This window comes from Hordeum vulgare, chromosome 1H, assembly GCF_904849725.1.
Source record: "Hordeum vulgare subsp. vulgare chromosome 1H, MorexV3_pseudomolecules_assembly, whole genome shotgun sequence".
NCBI classification, from domain to species: domain Eukaryota; kingdom Viridiplantae; phylum Streptophyta; class Magnoliopsida; order Poales; family Poaceae; genus Hordeum; species Hordeum vulgare.
In genome coordinates, this window is record NC_058518.1 from 473,707,585 (window position 1) to 473,732,012 (window position 24,428).

Genomic DNA, 24,428 nt, shown 5'->3' on the forward strand with positions numbered 1-24,428 from the left:
CAACATACCCCGGAGGGCCCCCTAGATTTTGGGGGCCCGGGGCGGCCGCCCCCTCTGCTCCCCCTCAAGGCCGGGCCTGAACGTGCTTTGACTAGACGGTGAAAATAGCATTTCTGAGCGTGACACAACAATGACATTTTTTTTGAAGGGACAACCATAACATTTTTAGTAGTGAAAACTTCACTAGAAAAATCGATAGTGTGGCAAAACTAATGACACACTAATAAAAACCTACTTTGATTCCTAAAGAGAGTAACTATATGCATGACTTGATGATGTGGTATGGTTATATGAGGAAAAATAAGTACTTGTGACTAAATGCATGCCTTAATGATGTGGCATGGTTGCATGAGAAGGAAAAATAGGTAGTGGGTTGCAACTATTTAAGAATAGAAGATAAGGAATTTTAGACCTATCAGCAAAGTCTATGACTAAAAGGGTCTCCTTGTTACCAATATGGGCCCAGAAGTCCAAAAGCCCAATTAGGTTGTGCACTGTACTTGTCCGACCCGTCGAGGAAAAAAAAAAGGGAACGGCGCGGAAGTGACAGAGCTCGATTCAGAAGCTAGGGTTTGGGGGAGCGAGAAGTGGAAGGGAGTAGCAGCCGGCGGCGATGGCGTCGGAGGAGGATGTGGCGGTGAAGGAGCCGCTGGATCTCATACGGCTCAGCCTCGACGAGCGCATCTACGTCAAGCTCCGCTCCGACCGCGAGCTCCGCGGCAAGCTCCATGTATGCTTCCTCGCCCCTCTTCGTAATTTCTGCTGTAGATCTGGTAGCTTTCGCCGCCTGGGCTTGGCCGCGTGGAGGATCTTGTTTACGTGGACCGTAAATGGCTGGGCTGACATCTGCGTTTTAACAGCTGATGTTAATTCGTAGAGAAATGAATTTGTTGTGGACTTGTGGAGTGTAAATTGAGTTTCCCATCTACTTGTAGTTGAGCTGTGAGACATCAGAACCCGGATTTATCTGTGTAGAGAATCATACGCTTGATTTATCCTTTTACCCTTCTTTTGGATATAAATGTGCGTAGAAGCTTTCTGTATCCTTTAAGATAATGCTTAACATGCTGAACCGAAACTTTTCTCGGTTAGTGGAACCACACATATTGAACTGTAGTGTTTCAATTCTGAAATATGCAGGACCTTAATGGCAAAATCATCTCAGCATCTAAATATACCGAGGAAGATACGCTGAAAGTTCTTCCGGTTAGTGGAACCACATATATTGCATTGTAAATAACTGTCGCTGAAATGAGTGTATCTTCACACTGAAACGCGTTTAGATACACTCTCATTTCAGCGACAGTTAATTCCTGATGGAGGTTGCAGTATTTAAATCTGAGTTCATAGCACGAACACCCAACATCTAAATGGCAAAATCATCTCGGCATCTAAATGTATGGAAAAAAATGCAGCACGAACACCCGATGGCAGCTCGCGCTGTCTGATCTCGTGATGCAGCAGATGTGCACTCTGCTGCTCAGGGTCACATTGATATCTTGGATGGCGAACCAGTGTTTTCGGGCGTCGCGGCATTTGCCCGTCGTGCTGTAGTGGTGTTCCTCAACATAAGACTTCCGGTTGCTTTAGAGGTTAACTTGTTGCCTGCTGGGCATTATTATCATTTTACTGATTCACTACAATTGTATACTTGCAAAAAAAAGATCTGTGGGCTGTATGATGCTTCTCCATGGATCATACACTTTCTTCATGCATTGTTATTCAATTGTACCAACAGTTAGGAAATTTGACCCTGGGACATCAAGGTGGCCACTATTTGACATACTCTATTTCTAAGTTGCCTTTGTTCTTCCTTTGATCCAGGCATATGATCAACATCTCAATATGATACTGGGAGATGTAGAAGAGATAGTGACCTCTATAGAAATTGACGATGAGACTTATGAGGAGATTGTTCGTGTAAGTACCTCCATGTTCCTGCAAATTCAAACTATACGATGATGTCGTTGTTCATTGTTCAGACTGTTCAACTACTGTTTTTCCAAAGTCGAAATTATTAGTTATTCCAGTATGTTTATCTATTTTGTGTTAAAGATTTTGAGAGCCCCTCTGGAGTGAGGGTTTGACACGATTACCACGATAATGCTTAATATGAACCATGGCTTTCCTCACTCACATGTGCACTATTACCATGGTTTTGCTTAATGATAACCCAATCTCAGTTGCATAGTAATGTATAAAATGCTCCGTGTTCATAAATGTGCCATCTTAACTGGTTGTATTTTGATGGCAACACTTGTGTTGTCTTGCATAGTAAGCATAGCACCAATATTTTTGTTTTGTTTACAGTGATTGTAGCCAGGGTTTTGAAATTTATGTACTGAAAGTTTCTGCCATATTTTTTTTGATATATTATCTTGCTCAGGCCACTATGGTCACTTTACAGTGTATACAATAATTCATTCTATTTTACTACAACGTCTTTCGTTAAACCTGGTTTTTTGTTTTTTCATTTCATCAACTTGTTAAAATCTGTGTGGTCATTGTTTCCATTATCTAGGGGTAATGTAACACAACAATGCAAAATGCTGTCAGATACTTCTGGCTGATGATATGTAATGGATTTACTATCTGGCTGATGATATGTGATAGATTTACTAATGCTTTGGCTAATTCCATTGATTCCAGACTAGCAAGCGCACCATCCCCTACCTTTTTGTCCGAGGAGATGGCGTGATACTGGTTTCGCCGCCCTTGCGAACTGTATGAAGCCGGTTGTGAACAACTGCCATTGGATGAGCATCGGCAGCAACGCGTATTGGATGTCACTGCATCAGCCTATACACGTTTCCTGGAGCATTACACTGCATAGCTTGAGTTGATCATCCATGTATTTCGATACAAAGCAAAGACACTGTACTGTAGTCAACATGTATTGATTCCGGCACCTGCTCATCCGTAGACACGTTGGTGGAGGAAAAGTTGAGTCGTAGTACGTACTGTATCTGTTATCAACAATTGCTGCGCGTTCACGGTTCGCTGCACTCTGTCCTTGACGATGTTCCTTGATGCGAAATGAGATGGATTAGCCAAAGAAACCGGAGGAGGTTGGTGGGTCACTCCTTCCATCCAAGATCCAAGGCGGCAAAACCGTCCGTCCGATGATCACGGCACGTTGGGTGAACACGCTGGCGTGTGGCCGCGATGCCCAGTTTCTTTCCTCCCTTCAATAACTAAAATTTGACCGCAGCGTCGTGCCAGTGGCAGCTTTTTTCTCTTCCCTATCTTATTATATATGGCGATGATGGTGCCTGGTGCGTTGCGAGTGACTGGATGCTTTGCTCCATGCACGTTCCGCATGTGCTGGGATTCTGCCCTGCCAGCCAGTTGCCGAGTTTATTTGCCTTTTCTTTGACGGTGCTGCGTGCCTGGTGCGTGGTGTGATCTGATCCGTTCGGGGCGCGGGGCCGAAGCTTCGCACCGGCACGGCACGGCACCGCATGCATTCGACGATGACGACGCGTTCACCGCTCGTCCCCCCGCCCCGCCAACTCCTCTTCTCCCTCCTATATATGCACGCCGGGCCACGGACGTTTCGGCCATCCCGTCCTCACAGCCGCGCAACGATCCCGCTCACAGCAAATCAGCCTCGTCGTTTTTGGTCGGATCGAGGATGAGCCAGGACAGCGGAGCCAAAGGGCAGGCCGCCGGCGACAAGGAGGCGGCGGAGCCAAAGAGGCAGACGCCGCGGCTCAACGAGCGGATCCTCTCCTCCCTCTCCCGGAGGTCCGTCGCCGCCCACCCGTGGCACGACCTCGAGATCGGTAAGCCCCTTCTCCATTTCCATTTCCTCTCAGATCCGTCCGTCCGACGCTGATTGATTGGTTTGATCGATCTCTTGCGTGGATTATTGGGCGGTGCAGGCCCCGGAGCTCCGGCGGTGTTCAACGTGGTGGTGGAGATCACCAAGGGCAGCAAGGTCAAGTACGAGCTCGACAAGAAGACCGGAATGATCAAGGTCTGCACTCTGCACTCCTTCCTTCACCTCTCAAACCTCCTTTTCACCTGCTGTTTGCATCGGGCATGCATGAATGCGTTCCTGACTCGTCGGGATCGTCATCGTCTCTGTCAGGTTGACCGGATCCTCTACTCCTCCGTGGTGTACCCTCACAACTACGGCTTCGTCCCACGCACCCTCTGCGAGGACAACGACCCCATCGACGTCCTCGTCCTCATGCAGGTGTGTGAACCGATCCATGCTCCAATCATATCATCGTCCTCTTATGATAAGTGCAAATTAACAGCCCTGTCAAGGCATCACGGTCTGCATTTATCGAACCTTCTTGTCTTGTGATAACTGCGTGTTGATTATTTCATTTCGTGTCGAACCAGGAACCAGTCCTCCCCGGCACCTTCCTCCGGGCCAGGGCCATCGGCCTCATGCCTATGATCGATCAGGCACGCTAAACCAATCCCCTCATCTCTCTACAAGCACACAAGTCAACTTTCCACCCACCATTTTGGCCTTAATTAAGCTTATAGAGTATTTATATCATACTCTCTTTCTCTTTTAATTTATCTAACAGGGAGAGAAGGATGACAAGATCATAGCCGTCTGCGCAGACGACCCCGAGTACCACAACCTGAACCATCTCAGCGAGCTCTCTCCTCATCGCCTGCAGGAGATCCGCCGCTTCTTCGAAGACTGTACGCATACCATTGCCTGCCTTATCTCGCGTTCCCACTGACCTTTTCATGTACGTAGTATCTTCAGACTTCTAGTGTCTGATTCTTGGTTGGTGAAATCTTTCAGACAAGAAGAATGAGAACAAGGAGGTGGCTGTCAACGACTTCCTCCCCGCGGACGACGCTCGTGCTGCCATCCAGCACTCCATGTAAGTTCTCACCATTTTGGAGGATACTACAGTCTTGTGATTAAACTCTGAGACACCTCGGGGATTGATGGCGTCGACTTATGTTGACGTAAATTGTTTTGATTCTTTTTCATTCAGGGATCTGTACGCCGAGTACATTATGCACAGCCTAAGGCGGTAGAGCGTGTACAATTACCTTATATTTTTTTCCTTTGCCCTTCCTCCTATGGTGGGAAGCAAAGAAGATCCCCTCGAAGCATTTGGGATCTGATAAACACCCACTTTACGCGAGTTTGTATTTCCACATTCTCGCATTAGTTTGTATTGGCCATATTTTTCGGCCACTGTGGTACTATATTGTATCTCAAATTTGTATTCAAGACCTTGTGGTTTGGCTCGCGTATTATCTTCAGTTCTTACTGAACAAATAATAATATCAAAATTTCTCACATTCATATTCAAGACAAGTATGTCTTTGGCTCCTTGTGAGAGTGATCATTTCTGGTCTCCGAACTTCAAAATCGAACAAAGTGACACTATATTTTCAGTAGCAGACATTTTTTGTCCCTCCTACTCGAAGCTCTAGCAACGCTGGCATGGACTTTTCTAGAAAAATAAAATTGTTGACATGGACTGGTTTTCTGAGATGGTAGGTTACACAACAGAGTAGTTGATGGTTATCCGAGTAGACGAGTAGTGTAATCCAAGTGATGTTGATCTGGATGTCGTTCGACTAAATAACATGTCTGACATCCGAGTAACTTCTTGTATATGAAGCTCGTCTGGGCCCACCTGATGTGTGGACCTCATGTCTTATGATACTTTTGTTGGGAAACATAGTAGAAAACAAAAAAAATCTCTGTACGATCAACCAAGAACATTGTGAAGATACAATAATGATTGGGATCGGATTGTTACCAACTCCGAGTTGCAACAAAAACAGACGAGTTGGTATAGATCATTCATGACCCTCGAACCGTAGATGAATGATCCCACGAACCACCCACAAGCGATCCTTCAAATAGAAGACCGAAAGCACGACCTCTCTACTTGGTTGCAAGCGTATGGTCTTCATGATCCGACATCAGTTCACAATCCAGGGCTAATCGTCGCTGAAGAATTAAATGGAGGAGATTAGAACCACATTGATCTTATAATTATGAGGATTAGACGATCTAGGTCTAGCTCTAATTGACCAACTAGGATCAACTAGAGCTAGAACTAGAGGACTAGAGGAGACTTCAAAAGTTGTGTGTACAAAATGATGAAAATCCTTTAGTATATAGGTGATGGGGAGGAGGAGGGGCGCCATAAGGGGAAGGGAGGGAAAGTCCCCTCCCCTTTGCCGGCCAAGAGGGGGAGGAGCCCCCTCCAATTCGGCCTCCCCTACTTTCCCAAGTGGGAAAGGGGGCACCACATTCACTTGGGCCCTCGTGGCCCAAAGTTACCTTCCGTGTGTCGGCCTTTTAAGGCCCATTGATATTAAATTAAATGAAAAAGTTTCCTAACTATTTTAACAAATTTTTCATTATTAATTTAACATCTTGAAAAATTATTTTCCATCTATATACTATTTTTCATTGATACCCGATATTGTCCGATAGTCTTCGAAACCTTTTCGGTGACGTCGAAACACTTCCGGATTCTCTAGAAACTATTTTAAATATTAATATGAAAAAAATTCACAAATAAGTTCTCATTACTCCCATCCCACTAACACTCAACAGATCATAATTACCTTAAGCTCGTGACCCCATAGGTTCGGTCACTCATAGACATGAACAAAACTTCTTCGTTCAATGATTGATAGCGAAACCATGGGCATCCATATGGATCCCTTTGAGTACGCAAATGATATTCGACTGAACCTTTGATTATAACTAGATAACATCACGCGCGTTGCTTCAAAAAATAGATGCTAAAAAATAAAAAATTGAACAATTCTTTAGTTAGATGTCCAGATAACAAAATATTCTTGAGGAAACCTATGTTTGAGGAATTCATGAAGCATGAAGCACAAATATTTATAGTTTAGTAGTAAAACATTGGTATCACGTGACAATACCAAAGTGAAACAACCATAGATATCACAATCTATTACACTTTGTATTAAATAAATCAATTAAACATTCATTTTCGAGAAAAAATATGGTGTCAATAAAGGGACATAAGTTTGTACATAGACCAAAATGTGGCTCTCTATACAACACACACTATGATTGATTCCACACGTCCCTAGTGAATAGAGAAGGGTTCAAATGTTAGAGCAATACAAAGGAAACATGTACGGGAAAAGTATGAACAGTTTTGCCAAAATCACACACAATATTCAAAGAAATAAAGTTAAGTGCTTGTGACTCGACAATTTAGATTAAAAACACACACTAAAATAAAAAAGAATATGATTCTCGTAATTCCTCTTAATCACCATATGTCCCTCGAGTACATATAGAAGCTTTCGTTGTCTTACCAAGAAAGGTCTTATATGCAAACGAACATCAACAAAAAGTGTAATTGTTTCCTTAACTGTCACCAAGAATCATGTTAGCATAACAACATTATATTCTTGTTGCCTGCATTATCAGACAAAAAGAAAGAATGAATACATGGTAAATATGAATAATTTTATCCAAATATTGGAAAATATTACAAACCTTTGGCAATCCTACATAATTTTTTTATAGTAGTAAATGTGAACACATTGTTAAATGACCTATCATTGTTTCTTGACCCATTATGTATAATTCCTTCTTGAAACGCCGATAAAAATTGTACATAACAAAAGGAAATGTACATAGAAGAACACATGCCATAAGAGTATATATCATATAATTGTAACAAGGTGATGAAATTGAAGAAAAAGTAACGAAAACTACACTTGTAAAGAATCAAATAATTTTAGTAACATTTTATTGTGGTAGGGAAAAGGTGTCAATTATGTGTACCAAGGCAAAGTAGAAACACTATGGATCACATTAGCAAGCAACTATAGGGACAATCAATGGACAATTACTTGTGAATTTGATGGCGGCAGATTAAAATAGATGAAAACTGAACGACACGCGCACTCGGTAAATTTCTTCTTCGAGTCTTGAGCTAATATAAAAATTATAGTTTCAATAGATGTACCGGATGACATATGTTAAACATAATGAACATACCAATGTTTCATGTGCTGACGGTAATTAGTAAGAAACCTTGTCCCTTTTAAAATAACTTTAGAACCTAAGCATTTGACATGAGCCTCTAAGCTAAAACCCTCGGGATGAGACCTAAAACTATTTTATCATCGCGGCAAGCGTGTGTTCCACAATGATCCCAGCCGGAGCGCTTTTCTAGTACTCTGTCGAAAGGGTGAAATCATTGGGGAGGCCATCTTCATCAACCTTGGTACCTCCATTGTCATGTGTGAGTGGTTCCTTTAGGACCTATGGTTCCATAGTACTAGAAAGACGACGTTCTCTCTCTCTCTCTCTCTCTCTCTCTCTCTCTCCCTCTCCCTCTCCCTCTCTCTCCCTCCCTCTCTCTCCCTCCCTCCCTCCCTCCCCCCCTCTCCCTCTCCCTCTTGATTTTCAATACAATGATCTTCTCTAAGATCAATCCGATGTAATCATTCGCGATATGTTTGTTGCAATCCAATGAATTATAGGTTTATAATTAGATTAGTAATTGATATATTATTAGTTTCTTCAGCCTCTTATTTGCTTGATAATTTTATAGCTTTGTATTTCTCTCTAATCCGTCAGTCTACTTTGCCCAAGTTTGATTGATTTATCTTCATTTGGAGAGATGCTGTGTAGTGGATTCAATCTTGTGGTGATCCTATCCAGCAACACAAAGGACAAGGGCACATATTTTTGTTGTTGCTACTAAGGATAAAACGACCTGGTTTGGCCATATTGATGTATCTAATTCTGTTTATATTATGTCAACTTGCTTATTAGGTTACTCTGTTTGTTATGAACCTAGTACTTTTGGATGATTGTTGGATACCGGTCTTGGGGTGTACTAATAAAAGTTGACATCAGTAAGTTTTACTGCCTACTTATCATGGAAGTAATGCATATGTGATGATTATGCCATGAATGATCACAATTATAATGACGCACAATTCTACTAATTGTCCAACAGTAATTTGTTTACCCTTCGCTATTCTGGTTTGGAGAGAGATTCCACTAATGCACATATGACCCCGTGTCCATTCTCAATTAATTTGCAAGTTTCTACAATTGATATCATTATCTTTTCTATTGTTATCACTATTTGCTTTTAATCTTGTAACTAGCAAGAACAAAGGGGGTGATGAAACCCTTGCGTTTGTTGGGTGCAAGCATTTGTTGTGGGCGGCTGCTAAGCGTCATGCGGATGTACAAAGTAAAACAACATATGTCTCCCGAGCCATAGGATAAAGTCCCGAGCCATTGGATGTAACGACCAAGATGCGGTCCTTTCCGATCTGGGGGGCGAGGCCCCCGAATAGGAAAGAAGCGCATCTAAGTGTTTTGCAAGCAAGTAAACATAGCACATAATAATAAATAAAGTAGACAATTTGGGATTCAACTGTCTTCTTATTAATAAAACAGAGTACAACGAAGATACAATCAATGTAGTTCCGGTACGGACTACAAAACAAGGAAAATGCTATGCTACCCGCTGCAGGCCCACGATCACGACCACGGCTCAGACCTCTGGATAGTTCACGTAAAGGCGATCTGTCTCCTCGTCGTACTGCCACGCCAGCTGGGTGCCGTCGGGATTGTCTGCCTTTCGCGGAGTTCTCGTATAACAACAGTTATCAAGCTAGCTCTGGCAAGGCTCCGTTTGAGATTCTCTATGGCAGGAAGTGCCGTACTCCGCTCAACTGGTCCCAGACAGGCGAGCGTCAGATCCTTGGCAATGATATGATAGAAGAAGCCGAGGAGATGTGTCGGATCATTCGCGACAACCTCAGAGCAGCGCAGTCTCGGCAGAAGAGCTATTACGATAGCAAGCACCGTGACATGTCGTATGAGCTTGATGATTTTGTCTACCTCAAGGTGTCGCCTATGAAGGGTATGCAGCGTTTTGGCATCAAGGGCAAGCTCGCGCCTCGTTTCGTTGGTCCGTTCAGAGTGGTTGGCAAGAGGGGTGACCTCGCGTACCAGCTCGAGCTTCCGTCAACCTTTGCAAATGTCCATGATGTGTTCCATGTTTCTCAGCTTCGGAGGTGTTTCAAGAACCCCGAGCGCACTGTGCTTCTTCAGGATATCGATCTCCAGCCTGACCTCTCTTATCGCGAGCATCCAGTTGCGGTTCTCGAGGCGACTGAGCGCAAGACCCGTAACAAGTCTGTCAAGTTTCTCAAAGTGCAGTGGTCACACCATTCCGATAAAGAGGCTACGTGGGAACGCGAGGATCACCTCCGTTCCGAATTTCCCGAATTCTTTCAGTCTTAGATCTCGGGGTCGAGATCTTCTTTGTAGTGTGGGAGAGTTTGTAATGCCCCAAGTGTAGACTTTCCTTTCTTGTAACCTTCCATGTGGGGCCACCTTGTCAGAGATCTTGAGGATATCTTTCGTGCTTTGAATTCATGTGTGTTCCCTAGTGCTTACTTCCCTTGCATGCATGAATTACATATCATTCCTTGCCACACTTATGATTGCATGCCATGATCATGTTGCATTTGAGTTTAATAGGAGTAGTGTTGTGGTGTTGTGAGTGCATGTGATCTTGCTAGGATTAAGTGGTGGTTTTGCACTACCTTGTGAGCATGTGATAATGGTGTGTGATGCAAGAGTGAGTGCTAGTCTTTTAAGCTCTTGCCTTTTAAACTCCTTTTCCCTCCTATTTTTATTCTTGTCAAAATTCCTTCTTCCCAAAGATGATTCTAAAATGTCTAGTGGTTGGGGAAAATGTGCTTATGAGGGGGTGCAATTTTTCTGATTTGATTCTTTGATTTTGGTGGTGCAAATAAATACAAAACAGTAGGTTAATTACTGTTTTGCATTTATTTCGAACATCTCCAAATATTGCATTCCTATTTTTCCCTATTGGGCTATTATTCCTTAAGTCCAGCAGGATTTTCCTTTTGATTTTTGCCACAGTAGATTATTTTGTGGGTTATTTTCTTGAGTGTGTTTAAATACTAATAGGAATCCCCTCCCCAATAATTTTTTTCCTTCCTCCTGGGCAGCTTGGGCCTCTTTCCTCCCTCCTGGCCCAGCTGCTCCCTCCAGAGAGAGCCCACGCGCGGCCTCTCCTCTCCATTCTTTCTTCACGGCGTCCTCCTCCTCCCCTGTCTGTCTGCTTTCCTTCAGCACGTGTGAGAGAGAGAGAGCTGACGGCGCCGTGAGCAGCACGTCGAGGGCCCCCTATAAGATGCGTTGGCGTCCGTGCCCGAAGCCTAGGGTTCCTCTCCTCCCCTCAGCCGCCGCCGCCACCTCTCCCAAACCCATATCGTTCCCATCTCTCTTCCTTCTTCTCTGTCAGGTAAGAAAGCAGAGGGTGCAGAGGGAGAGAGTCGCGAGCGTCTTCCACGGGCGTCGTCGGGCGGCCCGGCCGCCATGTCCGGGGGCTCGGGGCGGCTCCCCGCGTCCCATTCCCGGTGTTAGGAGCCCCGGGGAGCGACCCTCCCGTCGAGCTCGTCCTCGTCAACGGGGCGAACCGGGCGAACTACGTCCTCTTCGTCGGTCTTCGGCGGAACGACTTCGTCGGCCCGTCTTCTTCCTCTCCGGCGCTCCTCCTCCCCGTTCGGCGCCCCCTCTTCTCCCCAAGGTGAGGTTCTCCGCCCTTGCCTCCTCCTCCACGGTTCGGTCATGGTCTGCACTAGGAGCGTCGGTCCTTCTCTACTGCTGTTCGTCGCATGGTTAGCGGGCGAGGGTGGCGTAGTGATGTGGTGGGCCTTGCTGCTGGTAGGGAGAGGTAGCAGGAGCAGCGCCTCCACCCAGCGCGAGGGTCCGCTTCGTCAGGAGGACGAGCGCCTCCTTCTCTGACGGGAGTTGCTGCCATGGGAACCCAAGCCCGAAGCTTTCTTGGGATCCTGCTAGTGCAGTTCATAGGTAGTCTCGTGGTAGTAGGAGGAGGGCTTCCTCCCCCCTCTCGGAAGTAGCCCCGTGGTAAGAGGACCCCCCTCGTTGCCGGCAGCACAGCTTAGCAACGCCGGCAAGCGCGTAGCTGGCAGTTCTCTGCCGCTGTTTATTCTCGCTGTAGACAGGAGTCGGTTTCTGTAGCTTTACCTTCGTGTGTATCCCCCCTCTGTCAGCAATGACATCGTAGCCTGATGGTAGTATCTCTCATTCTTATGAATACGCCTGTGGGAGGGCGCGGGTTCGAGTCCCCCCCTCGGCGCCCTTTTGATATTTTGTCTCGATTTATGTTGCTGGTAGAATACCTTGTCCTTTTTTCCTTCTCCTGTTAACATCAGTAACAGCAGCGCAGTGGTGGATGGTGTTTGTGTTATCGTCAGGTGCAGGGTTCGAATCCCATGCGTTGCACCCCCCTTTTTATCTTGCTTGTTTTCCTTTCTGATTTGCAGTAGGGCAGCACAACAGAGTTTAACCTCTGTTTGGGTCCTTCTCTATCGAGCCCCAGGGGCATAGCAGAGTGGATGGGTGCAGTAGAGAGCATCAGGAGGTTCAGGGTTCAAATCCTGACCCCTCTTGCTATTGTGTTCTGTCCTTGTTGTTTTTTTTATCTTCTGCTACATTTTTTTTAAAACACCCTTCTTACTATTGCTGATCTTGTGCCTACCAAAGGTGGCCATGGAATTATGTATTTTTTTTCTCCTTGCTGTTATAGTTGTGCAGGGTGATGTAGTGTGTGTGGTTGTGCTTGTGAAAGATGTGCATGTGAGTGTGTTTCCCTTGTGCTTGGAGTGGGCCCTTGCACCATGTGGGGCTAGTAGATTGTGATGTGTGTGCATTAGCTTGTGGTAGCTCTAGTATAGATATGTGTGTGAGAGCCTCACCCATGGCAAGGCATGAAGAGCATTGATGTGCTCATGAGTAGTAGTGTGTGGTGTTGTCGGATTCATTTAGGGAGTGTAGCTATTGTATGCTCTAACTAGTTCTAGTAGGACTAGATTTGTGTCATGCTAGATATGTGGGTGGTGTGGACCTCCCCACCTTTACAAGTGGTGCACCTCCTCATGTTTCATATGAGAGAGGGCATATTGTGTGTGTGGGGTTGACTCATGTGTGTTGGGGTTGTTGATGTGTATGACACAAACATGGGGTTCAAACCCCCATGTCACTTTGTCATTGTGCACATGAAACCCTCCTATGTATTGTCATCTTAGAAGAATACCATATGGATTTGCATTTTTATGTTGTTGAAAGTTTGGGCTTTGTTTCCATGATATAGATGGAGCCCAAAAGCATGGATCTTGGTGTGTTAGTTGTAGGGGTTTGTGCTCAATACCATAGTGGTGTCAAACACCTCTTGGGAACTTGTGTGTGCAAACTATGCCTAGACAAAGTGGGCATGTGGTTGGAAAATTCCAGATTTTTGAACCCTGAAAATTTCACCAAGTCTGGAATGCTGAAAACATTTTCTTCCCCTGTAGATAAGGTTGTTCTGGTCATTGTGGTGGGAACTGGACTTAGTTCAGTGCTAGTGTTTTGAACCTGGTATGTTTGTGAAGCTTCCTGTAAATTTTCAAGTCATTTGGTGTCCAGTAGCTTGTGTTTTGATTGCTGTCAAAAATCTTCAGAACAGAAACAGTAACTCAGGTGCAGGAATTTTCACTAAGTCCCTGAGAACTGATGGTTTTGGGAAAGTTTGTGGCCTTGTATCTTCTAGAGTTTAATTACTTTTGTTGTGATTCTTGCTGGATATGGTAGTGTTCTTGTTTGGAAACAGCCACATATATTATTTGTCATGTTTGAAGACCTGTAGCTATGTTGCATGTTGCTCTCAAACAGCTAAGATGCAGAAACTGGCAGATTGCGTAGTTTTGACATTTTTTTCAAAGTTTGCGTTTAATTGTTGTTGGAGTGTTCTACCTTGCTCCATTTCATTCATGTTGGGTTCATATATGTCTTGGCAACCTGGGAACACCAGATTTGTGCCAATTGTGTGTGTGGTGATGAATCTTTCACGTAGGGCTTCATATCGTGTTTCGTTGTTTCCCGTTGATCCGTAGCTCCGTTTGCAAAGTTCTTCATATGGTTTTGCACCGTTTTTACGAGATGCATCTGTTCATTTCATTACCATGCATGTCCAAATAGTTTAGTGCAAAGTTCTGTCCAGGAACTCGTTGTAGTTTATCTTGCTTGTGCTAAGTGTTAGAAATAGTGGTGCATGCTCAACTTTCATCTCATGCATCATGTGATTGTTGCATTTTGTGGTGCTGCTGTTCATTGGCTATTATTCTTGTGTTGGGTAGCACCGGGAGCGAAGACCGATTACATGGAGTCAGGAGAGTACTTGCAGGACGATCCAGAACCATTCCAAGCTGAGGATATCACAGGCAAGATGACATGACCTTGATCCCATATCTAGACTTGTTATGTTAGTTTCGATTCCATGTCATATTGCTCGCTGCCTACCACTGAAAATATATTGCCTCTTCATATGCCATGAGCCCAACCACCTTACTCTTTCCTAGCAAATTTGCATGGCTAGGTAGGCTTGCTCAGCTACTAATGTTAGCATTGTTAGTTGCAGGTGTTTTTCACTCATGAGTTGCCATGAGCTTGATATCATTATATTAATTTCTGGTATTTAATTAATGTATCTATATATTTGGTAAATGACGGGAGGCCTAGCCTTTTGCCGGGTGTCTTGTTCCGTTATTGCCGCCTTAGTTGCCGGTTACCGGTGTTTGATTCCATAATGATCGCTCCTAACACGTTCGGGGTTGTTATGGGGACCCCCTTGATAAATCGCGTAGTGTTAAGGCTTGTCCGGCAGGACCCAACATTGGTACTATTTGCTAATCACTTAATAAAAAGCTGCATAGGGAATAGCTACCCCGAGGTTTCTTAATCAACAACCCGGGCCAGTGCTCCTCATGAGTGTTGGTCCAAACTGGGCAGACTATGGGGCCACCACAGGGCAACCTGAGGTTTGGTATGCCTGTAGTGTGACTCATCCGGCGTGTCCTCAGACTGAGATACACGGCTCTTATCAGGGTCGTCGACACGTCGGGAGGTCCTGCTAGTCTTGTCTTGCCTTAGCGGTGTATCTTGCGTATAGGAATCCCGGTGAGATTTTGGTTTTCCCCAGAGTTGAGGTTTTCCTCTAAGGAATCCGACGAGATCACGAGTTTCGTGATAGAGGATGCCTTTGCGGCCTGTGTTCGTTTGTGATGGACTAGTTGGAGCACCCCTGCAGGGTTTAATCTTTCGGAAAGCCGTGCCCGCGGTTATGTGGCAACTTGGAATATTTTGTTGACATCCGGTATTAGAAAACTTAAACATAAACTAATAAAAATATGCCAACTGTGTGCGTAACCGTGACTGTCCCTTCGAAGATCCCTCTTCGATCGGGAACACGGTGGGGTTATGAATGCCGTAGGTATGTGTTTAGGATCACTTTCTGATCAAGTAATCACGATCGTTAGTATAGAGCACTGTCACTTCTCCTTTGCGTAAGCTAGCCACTTGTTCAATCTTAGGATGCAGCAACCGGAAACACTTCACCCCCTTCCTTACCCAATAACATGACTAGTTCTGGCACCAAGGTCTTAGATTGCTGAGTCCCCGTGACTCACGGATTCCTCCGAAACTCCCAGCAGGTACAGGTACCCCAGAGGCAGACGATCCCGACGGCACCCAGCTGGCGTGGCAGTACGACGAGGAGACAGATCGCCTTTACGTGAACTATCCAGAGGTCTGAGCCGTGGTCGTGATCGTGGGCCTGCAGCGGGTAGCATAGCATTTTCCTTGTTTTGTAGTCCATACCGGAACTACATTGATTGTATCTTCGTTGTACTCTGTTTTATTAATAAGAAGACAGTTGAATCCCAGATTGTCTACTTTATTTATTATTATGTGCTATGTTTACTTGCTTGCAAAACACTTAGATGCGCTTCTTTCCTATTCGGGGGCCTCGCCCCCCAGATCAGAAAGGACCGCATCTTGGTCGTTACATTGGATAAACTGTTCCCAGCCATCCAGACTTGTTGCATGGAAGTCAACGCTCTTTTCTCTTCTATCTTCCATCACAGAACGCCACATGCACATCAGGCATGTTTGCTCAAACTCCACCACATCCATAGCACTAGCTTATTTCGGCGATCTCAAAGCAACTTCGCCCGTCGCGACAACTCTGGGTGGCCTCATAGCAACACCGACGTCGTAGCAACTGTACTGCCCTCGAAGCACCGGGTCGTAGCATAGCAACTCCGTCGTAGCATCGGCTACCCCATATCAAAATGCCGCCGCAGCACAACTCCCAGCACGAGGGGCCCGTTGGAGCAAGACGGCCCCCTCGCAGCACTAGCGGCCCGATTCAGCCTGATTCTCAGAACATCGTCGCTACACCACTGACAACACGGCGCCCCCATCGAACCACCCACTCGCACCACAGTACCACCAACGCAACACCGACTCGTAGCACTGGCAGTCTGATTCATAGAACGCCGTCGCATCATCGCTCGCATCACGGAGACGCTGATGCAACACCGACTTGCAATGACAGAGCAACCTAGCCACCGCCCCAACTCGGGCTCGCAGTTGAGCCACTGTCGCAACACTGGCTCATAGCACATAGAGCTGACGCGACATCGCAAGAGTAACCGAGTTGTCGTCACATCAGTTGATCCGCGTCAAAGCAAACGTCGGTCTAGCATCAACCGCAGCACGACATCTCATCACGTCGGAGTAGTCATGACACCATCAGAACACTCCTCGAAACAGCTCTCCGGTGAGATCCTGCTGTACAGAGGACCGTAGTGACGAAGAAAGTACTGTGCATCCACGGATGTGGGGGAACATGTGTGATGCGTGAAAGCCTGAAAGGAAAGGATGGGAAGAGAGATGAAGCAATGAGTGGGATCGACGTGCCACATGTACAGCGGAGGATGTGGCTACGCAAAGTTTTTTTTGAAAGTTAGCAGGAGAGCTGCTAAGATTTCATTGCAGAAGAAGAAGCCGATGGCTAAAACTGCTCGGTTTATTAAAGGAAAACCGGACGAAAATCTGTACAAAGGACACACAACACCTAGATAAACTAGGTCTAAAACACTACATGGCATACAAAAGCGCCAAGAAACCAAACAAATAGAAGGAACATCAGCGATACAAGCGGCATGACCCGACGACTTCGACTTCGCTGCAACATCATACAAGTGCACCAAGCTGTCGCATCGATCATGGTAGCCACAAGCATGTTGAACAGCTTTGTCGACACCAGAGAGAGAAGACATATCCGTAGAGAAGCAGACATGTGTCGCTCCGATAGCAAGAGGACAACCAACATGACTTGCTTGGCGCTGATTGCATGCCAAGAGTGCTCCAATGCCCATACACTGCCGGCCAACAAACAACCCCGACGAACGCACCACCATGGACCCTATCACCATCCCGCCACTGCCAACTCTGGACTGGGCACTTTACCATAGACCATGTGCTCCCATCAAGAGGCCAAACCTCCATAGTGATGCTTGCAACAAAGAAACGATGTGAAGGACGCCGTCATCACCGATCAAAAATGCAGATCTGGGTTTTCACTCGGAGACCGAACTCGAAGACGAGAGAGGCGCAAGATCTCCTCGACGAGGCCTTCAATGAGGAAACAACACCCACCGGCGTTGTCATCACAGGCCAAGAGCAGGACTTTCGTCCGGAGAAATTGCATACCTACGTCGGAGATAGCTCCCCGGACGCACCCACTAGCTGATGTGGAGCCACCCTCCTCAAATCTAGGCCGGAGCACGACGAAGCATCGACATCTGCACAACGCGCCGTGGTCTACACCACCTCTTGCACCAACCACGGGCCAGGAAGGGCCCAGATCTGGCCGGCCCCGCTCACAGCCACCGCAGCTCATCCACCGAAGGCACGACAGAGGATCGTCGCCTCCAACCTCCACCAGATCGCACCGCAACCTGCGCGTCCTCCTTCGGCCCGGACGGGCTCGGATCTGGTGGGCCTGCAGCAGCCACCACTGCAACCTTGACCCGTCGCTTCAGCATCTCAAGCAAGGTCGCTGCACCAAGTCTCCATGGATGCTTCATGTGCCAACGGCCAGCATCCCCGCCACCATGCCGGTCTTGGCTGAAACTAGCCCGAGATCCAACCACCACCTGACGAATGAGGTCATGCCTCAAGAAGCCGTAGCACGGGCAGAAGAACGCCTTTTCGCCGCCATCCCTGAAGCCGACCGGACTTCGCCGGCGAGCCCCTCAGGCGGCGTGGAATGCCCAAGATGCGACCCTATCCTTAATTTGACACGAGGGCCTCATCAGGGATAGAAGCGCATCTCATCGTTTCGCAAGAATGGATATCGTTACAAGTACATGTATTGAAAAGATGAGATATATAGAATTAGCTTACACTCGCCACAAGCTACATCAGAGGCACAACAGTACAATATATAAATATCATGAAGAAGAGCAGGGTCCGTCTATGGACGAAAACAAACGAGAAAAGAGAACGACGTCCATCCTTGCTATCCCAGGCTGCCGGCCTGGAACCCATCCTAGATCGATGATGATGATGATGAAGCAGAAGAAGCAACTCCAAATGAACAATCAACGCGCTCGCGTCAAGTAATCTTTACCTGTACCTGCAACTAGTGTTGTAGTAATCTGTGAGCCACAGGGGACTCAGCAATCTCGTTTCCAAAGGTATGAAGACTAGCAAAGCTTAATGGGTGAGGTATTGATAAGTGGTGAGGCTGTAGCCAGCGACTAAGCATATATGAGGTGGCTAACTTACGAGTACAAGAATAAAGAGGGGGATGATCTACGCATAGCGGACGTGAACTACTGATCATCAAAAGAATGATCCTGAACACCTACTTACGTAAAACATAACCCCACCATGTCCTCGGTCGGAGAAGGAACTCACGAACGAGACAGTCACGGTTACACACTCAGTTGGCAAGTTTTAATTAATTAACTTCAAGTTATATAGAACCAGTGTTAAACAAAGTTTCCACGTTGCCACATAACCGCGGGCACGACTTTCCGAAAGATTTAACCCTGAGGGGTGCTCCAACTAATCCATCACAAATTACCACAAGCCGCATAGAAATCCTCGATCACGAAGCTCCCGATCTCGTCAGACTCCTTAATGGAAAACCTCAACTCTGAGATTACCCAAAGCATCACTGGAATCCCGATGCACAAGACATTCGTCAAAGGTAAAACTAATCCACCAAGGCCGCCCGGCGTGTCGATGATCCCGATAGGAGCCGCGTATCTCGTTCTCAGGACATGATGGATGAGCGACTCGTAAGGTGTCCGAATAGAAATCTTCCAAGTTGCCCTGGGTTGGCCCCGCACAGTGCTCTATTTTGGACCAGCACCATCAGCACTGGCCCTCCCTGTATTATGTAAAATTACTCCTCGGGTTCATGACGCCCTATGCTTTCAGTATTAACAAAATTATTATGTTGGGCAAAAGTGTTGAAATTATGCCCTAGAGGCAATAATAAATATAGTTATTATTATAATTACTGTATCAAGATAATCGTTTATTATCCATGCTATAATTGTATTGAATGAAGACTCATTTACATGTGTGGATACATAGACAAAACACTGTCCCTAGCAAGCCTCTAGTTGGCTAGCCAGTTGATCAAAGATAGTCAGTGTCTTCTGATTATGAACAAGGTGTTGTTGCTTGATAACTGGATCACGTCATTAGGAGAATCACGTGATGGACTAGACCCAAACTAATAGACGTAGCATGTTGATCGTGTCATTTTGTTGCTACTGTTTTCTGCGTGTCAAGTATTTGTTCCTATGACCATGAGATCATATAACTCACTAACACCGGAGGAATACTTTGTGTGTATCAAACGTCGCAACGTAACTGGGTGACTATAAAGATGCTCTACAGGTATCTCCGAAGGTGTTCGTTGAGTTAGTATGGATCAAGACTGGGATTTGTCACTCCGTGTGACGGAGAGGTATCTCGGGGCCCACTCGGTAATACAACATCACACACAAGCCTTGCAAGCAATGTAACTTAGTGTAAGTTGCGGGATCTTGTATTACGGAACGAGTAAAGAGACTTGCCGGTAAACGAGATTGAAATAGGTATGCGGATACTGACGATCGAATCTCGGGCAAGCAACATACCGAAGGACAAAGGGAATGACATACGGGATTATATGAATCCTTGGCACTGAGGTTCAAACGATAAGATCTTCGTAGAATATGTAGGATCCAATATGGGCATCCAGGTCCTGCTATTGGATATTGACCGAGGAGTCTCTCGGGTCATGTCTACATAGTTCTCGAACCCGCAGGGTCTGCACACTTAAGGTTCGACGTTGTTTTATGCGTATTTGAGTTATATGGTTGCTTACCGAATGTTGTTCGGAGTCCCGGATGAGACCACGGACGTCACGAGGGTTTCGGGAATGGTCCGGAAACAAAGATTGATATATAGGATGACCTCATTTGATTACCAGAAGGTTTTCGGAGTTACCGGGAATGTACCGGGAATGACGAATGGGTTCCGGGAGTTCACCGGGGGGGGGGGGGGGCAACCCACCCCGGGGAAGCCCATAGGCCTTGAGGGTGGCACACCAGCCCTTAGTGGGCTGGTGGGACAGCCCAAAAGGGCCCTATGCGCATTGGAAGAAAAATCAAAGAGAAAAGAAAAAAAAGAGGAGGTGGGAAAGGAAAGAGGGACTCCACCCACCAAACCAAGTAGGTCTCGGTTTGGGGGGGAGTCCTTCCCCCCTTTGGCTCGGCCGACCCCCTTGGGGCTCCTTGATCCCCAAGGCAAGGTCCCCCCCTCTCCCACCTATATATACGGAGGTTTTAGGGCTGATTTGAGACGATTTTTCCACGGCAGCCCGACCACATACCGCCACGGTTTTTCCTCTAGATCGCGTTTCTGCGGAGCTCGGGCGGAGCCCTGCTGAGATAAGATCATCACCAACCTCCGGAGCGCCGTCACGCTGCCGGAGAACTCTTCTACCTCTCCGTCTCTCTTGCTGGATCAAGAAGGCCGATATCATCGTCGAGCTGTACGTGTGCTGAACGCGGAGGTGCCGTCCGTTCGGTACTAGATCGTGGGACTGATCGCGGGATTGTTCGCGGGGCGGATCGAGGGATGTGAGGACGTTCCACTACATCAACCGCGTTCACTAACGCTTCTGCTGTACGGTCTACAAGGGTACGTAGATCACTCATCCCCTCTTGTAGATGGACATCACCATGATAGGTCTTCGTGCGCGTAGGAATTTTTTTGTTTCCCATGCGACGTTCCCCAACAGTGGCATCATGAGCTAGGTTCATGCGTAGATGTCTTATCGAGTAGAACACAAAAGTTTTTGTGGGCGGTGATGTGCGTTTTGCTGCTCTCCTTAGTATTTTCTTGATTCCGCGGTATTGTTGGATTGAAGCGGCTTGGACCGACATTACTCGTACGCTTACGAGAGACTGGTTTCATCGCTACGAGTAACCCCGTTGCTCAAAGATGACTGGCAAGTGTCGATTTCTCCAACTTTAGTTGAATCGAATTTGACCGAGGAGGTCCTTGGATGAGGTTAAATAGCAACTCATATATCTCTGTTGTGGTGTTTGCGTAAGTAAGATGCGATCCTACTAGATACCCATGGTCACCACGTAAAACATGCAACAACAAAATTAGAGGACGTCTAACTTGTTTTTGCAGGGTATGCTTGTGATGTGATATGGCCAACGATGTGATGTGATATATTGGATGTATGAGATGATCATGTTGTAATAGATAATATCGACTTGCACGTCGATGGTACGGCAACCGGCAGGAGCCATAGGGTTGTCTTTATACTAATGTTTGTGCTTGCAGATGCGTTTACTATTTTGCTAGGATGTAGCTTTAGTAGTAATAGCATGAGTAGCACGACAACCCCGATGGCAACACGTTGATGGAGATCATGGTGTGGCGCTGGTGACAAGAAGATCGTGCCGGTGCTTTGGTGAAGGAGATCAAGGAGCACGAGATGATGGCCATATCATGTCACTTATGAATTGCATGTGCTGTTAATCCTTTTATGCACCTTATTTTGCTTAGAACGACGGTAGCATTATGAGGTGATCTCTCACTAAAATTTCAAGACGAAATTGTGTTCTCCCCGACTATGCACCGTTGCTACAGTTCGTCGTTTCGAGACACCACGTGATGATCGGGTGTGATAGACTCAACGTTCACATACAACGGGTGCAAAATAGTTGCGCACGCGGAACACTCGGGTTAAGCTTGACGAGCCTAGCATGTGCAGACATGGCCTCGGAACACATGAGACCGAAAGGTCGATCATGAATCATATAGATGATATGATTAGCATAGGGATGCTTACCACTGAAACTATACTCAACTCACGTGATGATCGGACTTGAGCTAGTGTAAGTGGATCATGAACCACTCAAATGACTAGAGAGATGTACTTTTTGAGTGGGAGTTTAGCGTATAATTTGATTAAGTTAAACTCTAATTATCTTGAACATAGTCTAAGTCCACTTTGAATATATTTGTGTTGTAGATCATGGCTCACGCGACAGTCACCCTGAATTTTAATACGTTCCTAGAGAAAGCTAAGTTGAAAGATGATGGAAGCAACTTTGTAGACTGGGCTCGTAATCTTAAGCTAATCTTACAAGCTGGGAAGAAGGATTATGTCCTTGATGCTGCGCTAGGAGATGAACCACCCGCTACGGCTGATCAGGATGTTAAGAACGCTTGGTTAGCACGTAAGGAGGACTAATCAGTAGTTCAATGTGCAGTCTTGTATGACTTAGAACCGGGACTTCAACGTTGCTTTGAGCGTCATGGAGCATTTGAGATGTTCCAAGGGTTGAAGTTTATCTTTCAGAAGAACGCCCGGATCGAGAGGTATGAGACCTCCGATAAATTCTATGCTTGCAAGATGGAGGAGAACTCGTCTGTCAGTGAACATGTGCTCAAAATGTCTGGGTACTCAAACCATCTAGCTGAGCTGGGGATTGAACTCCCGCAAGAGGCTATCACTCACAGAATCCTTCAATCACTGCCGCCAAGCTATAAAGGCTTTGTGTTGAACTACAACATGCAAGGGATGAACAAGTCACCCGGCGAGTTGTTTGCGATGCTAAAAGTCGCAGAGTCTGAACTCCGTAAAGAGCATCAAGTGTTGATGGTGAATAAGACCACTAGTTTCAAGAGAAACGACAAAGGCAAGAAGGGTAATTCAAAGAAGAGCGGCAAGCCTGTTGCCAATCCGACGAAGAAACCCAAAGCTGGACCTAAGCCTGAAACAGAGTGTTACTATTGCAAGGGTATGGGTCACTGGAAGCGCAATTGCCCCAAGTATCTGGCAGATAAGAAGGCGGCCAAAGAAAAATCAGGTATATTTGATATACATGTTATTGATGTGTACTTAACCGGCTCTCGTAGTAGTGCCTGGATATTCAATACCGGTTCTGTTGCTCATATTTGCAACTCGAAACAGGAACTACGGAATAGACGAAGGCTGGCGAAAGATGAAGTGACGATGCACGTAGGAAATGGTTCCAAGGTTGATGCAATCGCCGTCGGCACAGTTTCACTTCAGTTACCATCAGGATTAGTTATGAACTTAAATCATTGTTATTTAGTGCCTGCGTTGAGCATGAACATTATATCTGGATCTTGTTTATTGCGAGACGGTTACTCTTTTAAGTCAGAGAATAATGGTTGTTCTATTTCTATGAGTAACATCTTTTATGGTCATGCACCCATTGTGAGAGGATTGTTCATATTGAATCTTGATAGCGATACACACATATATAACATTGAGACCAAAAGAGTTAGAGTTAACAATGATAGCGCCATATTTTTGTGGCACTGCCGCTTAGGTCATATTGGTGTAAAGCGCATGAATAAACTCCATGCCGATGGACTTTTGGAGTCACTTGACTTTGATTCACTTGACACGTGTGAACCATGCCTCATGGGCAAGATGACTAAAACTCCGTTCTCTGGAACAATGGAGCGTGCAAGTGACTTGTTGGAAATCATACATACCGATGTGTGTGGTCCGATGAGCGTAGAGGCACGCGGCGGATATCGTTATTTTCTCACCTTCACTGACGATTTGAGTAGATATGGTTATGTCTACTTAATGAAGCACAAGTCTGAAACATTTGAAAAGTTCAAGTAATTTCGGAGTGAAGTTGAAAATCATCGTAACAAGAAGATCAAGTTCCTACGGTCTGATCGTGGGGGTGAATATCTGAGTTTCGAGTTTGGTGCTCACTTAAGACAATGTGGAATTGTTTCACAGTTGACACCGCCTGGAACACCACAGCGTAATGGTGTGTTCGAACGTCGTAATCGTACTTTATTAGAGATGGTGCGATCTATGATGTCTCTTACTGATTTGCCGTTATCATTTTGGGGTTATGCATTAGAAACAGCTGCATTCACTTTAAATAGGGCACCATCAAAATCCGTTGAGACGACACCATATGAACTGTGGTATGGCAAA

The 24,428-nt window shown here is 45.9% G+C and overlaps 2 protein-coding genes across 2 annotated transcripts; both read left to right on the forward strand.

The window, feature by feature from the left end:
• Positions 1-485: 485 nt before the first annotated feature.
• Positions 486-2,979, forward strand: LOC123446676 (sm-like protein LSM3A). Its single transcript, XM_045123239.1, has 3 exons — positions 486-730; positions 1,825-1,920; positions 2,650-2,979. Exons 1-3 carry the CDS (start codon positions 614-616, stop codon positions 2,728-2,730), a joined length of 294 nt encoding a protein of 97 aa, XP_044979174.1. The 5' UTR covers positions 486-613; the 3' UTR covers positions 2,731-2,979.
• Positions 2,980-3,405: 426 nt separating this feature from the next.
• LOC123446665 (soluble inorganic pyrophosphatase-like) lies at positions 3,406-5,290 on the forward strand. The gene is made up of 7 exons (XM_045123228.1): positions 3,406-3,785; positions 3,885-3,979; positions 4,094-4,201; positions 4,354-4,419; positions 4,548-4,668; positions 4,775-4,856; positions 4,974-5,290. Exons 1-7 carry the CDS (start codon positions 3,635-3,637, stop codon positions 5,014-5,016), a joined length of 666 nt encoding a protein of 221 aa, XP_044979163.1. The 5' UTR covers positions 3,406-3,634; the 3' UTR covers positions 5,017-5,290.
• Positions 5,291-24,428: the final 19,138 nt, after the last annotated feature.

Excerpts from the sequence above, each read along its gene's own strand:
- LOC123446665 (XM_045123228.1), top strand. The coding sequence starts at position 3,635 with ATGAGCCAGGACAGCGGAGCCAAAGGGCAGGCCGCCGGCGACAAGGAG. Across the intron at positions 4,420-4,547 it reads TCATGCCTATGATCGATCAG|GGAGAGAAGGATGACAAGAT; the intron begins GCACGCTAAACC and ends TTTATCTAACAG. Across the intron at positions 4,857-4,973 it reads GCTGCCATCCAGCACTCCAT|GGATCTGTACGCCGAGTACA; the intron begins GTAAGTTCTCAC and ends TTTTTCATTCAG.
- LOC123446676 (XM_045123239.1), top strand. The coding sequence starts at position 614 with ATGGCGTCGGAGGAGGATGTGGCGGTGAAGGAGCCGCTGGATCTCATA. Across the intron at positions 731-1,824 it reads AGCTCCGCGGCAAGCTCCAT|GCATATGATCAACATCTCAA; the intron begins GTATGCTTCCTC and ends CCTTTGATCCAG. Across the intron at positions 1,921-2,649 it reads CTTATGAGGAGATTGTTCGT|ACTAGCAAGCGCACCATCCC; the intron begins GTAAGTACCTCC and ends CATTGATTCCAG.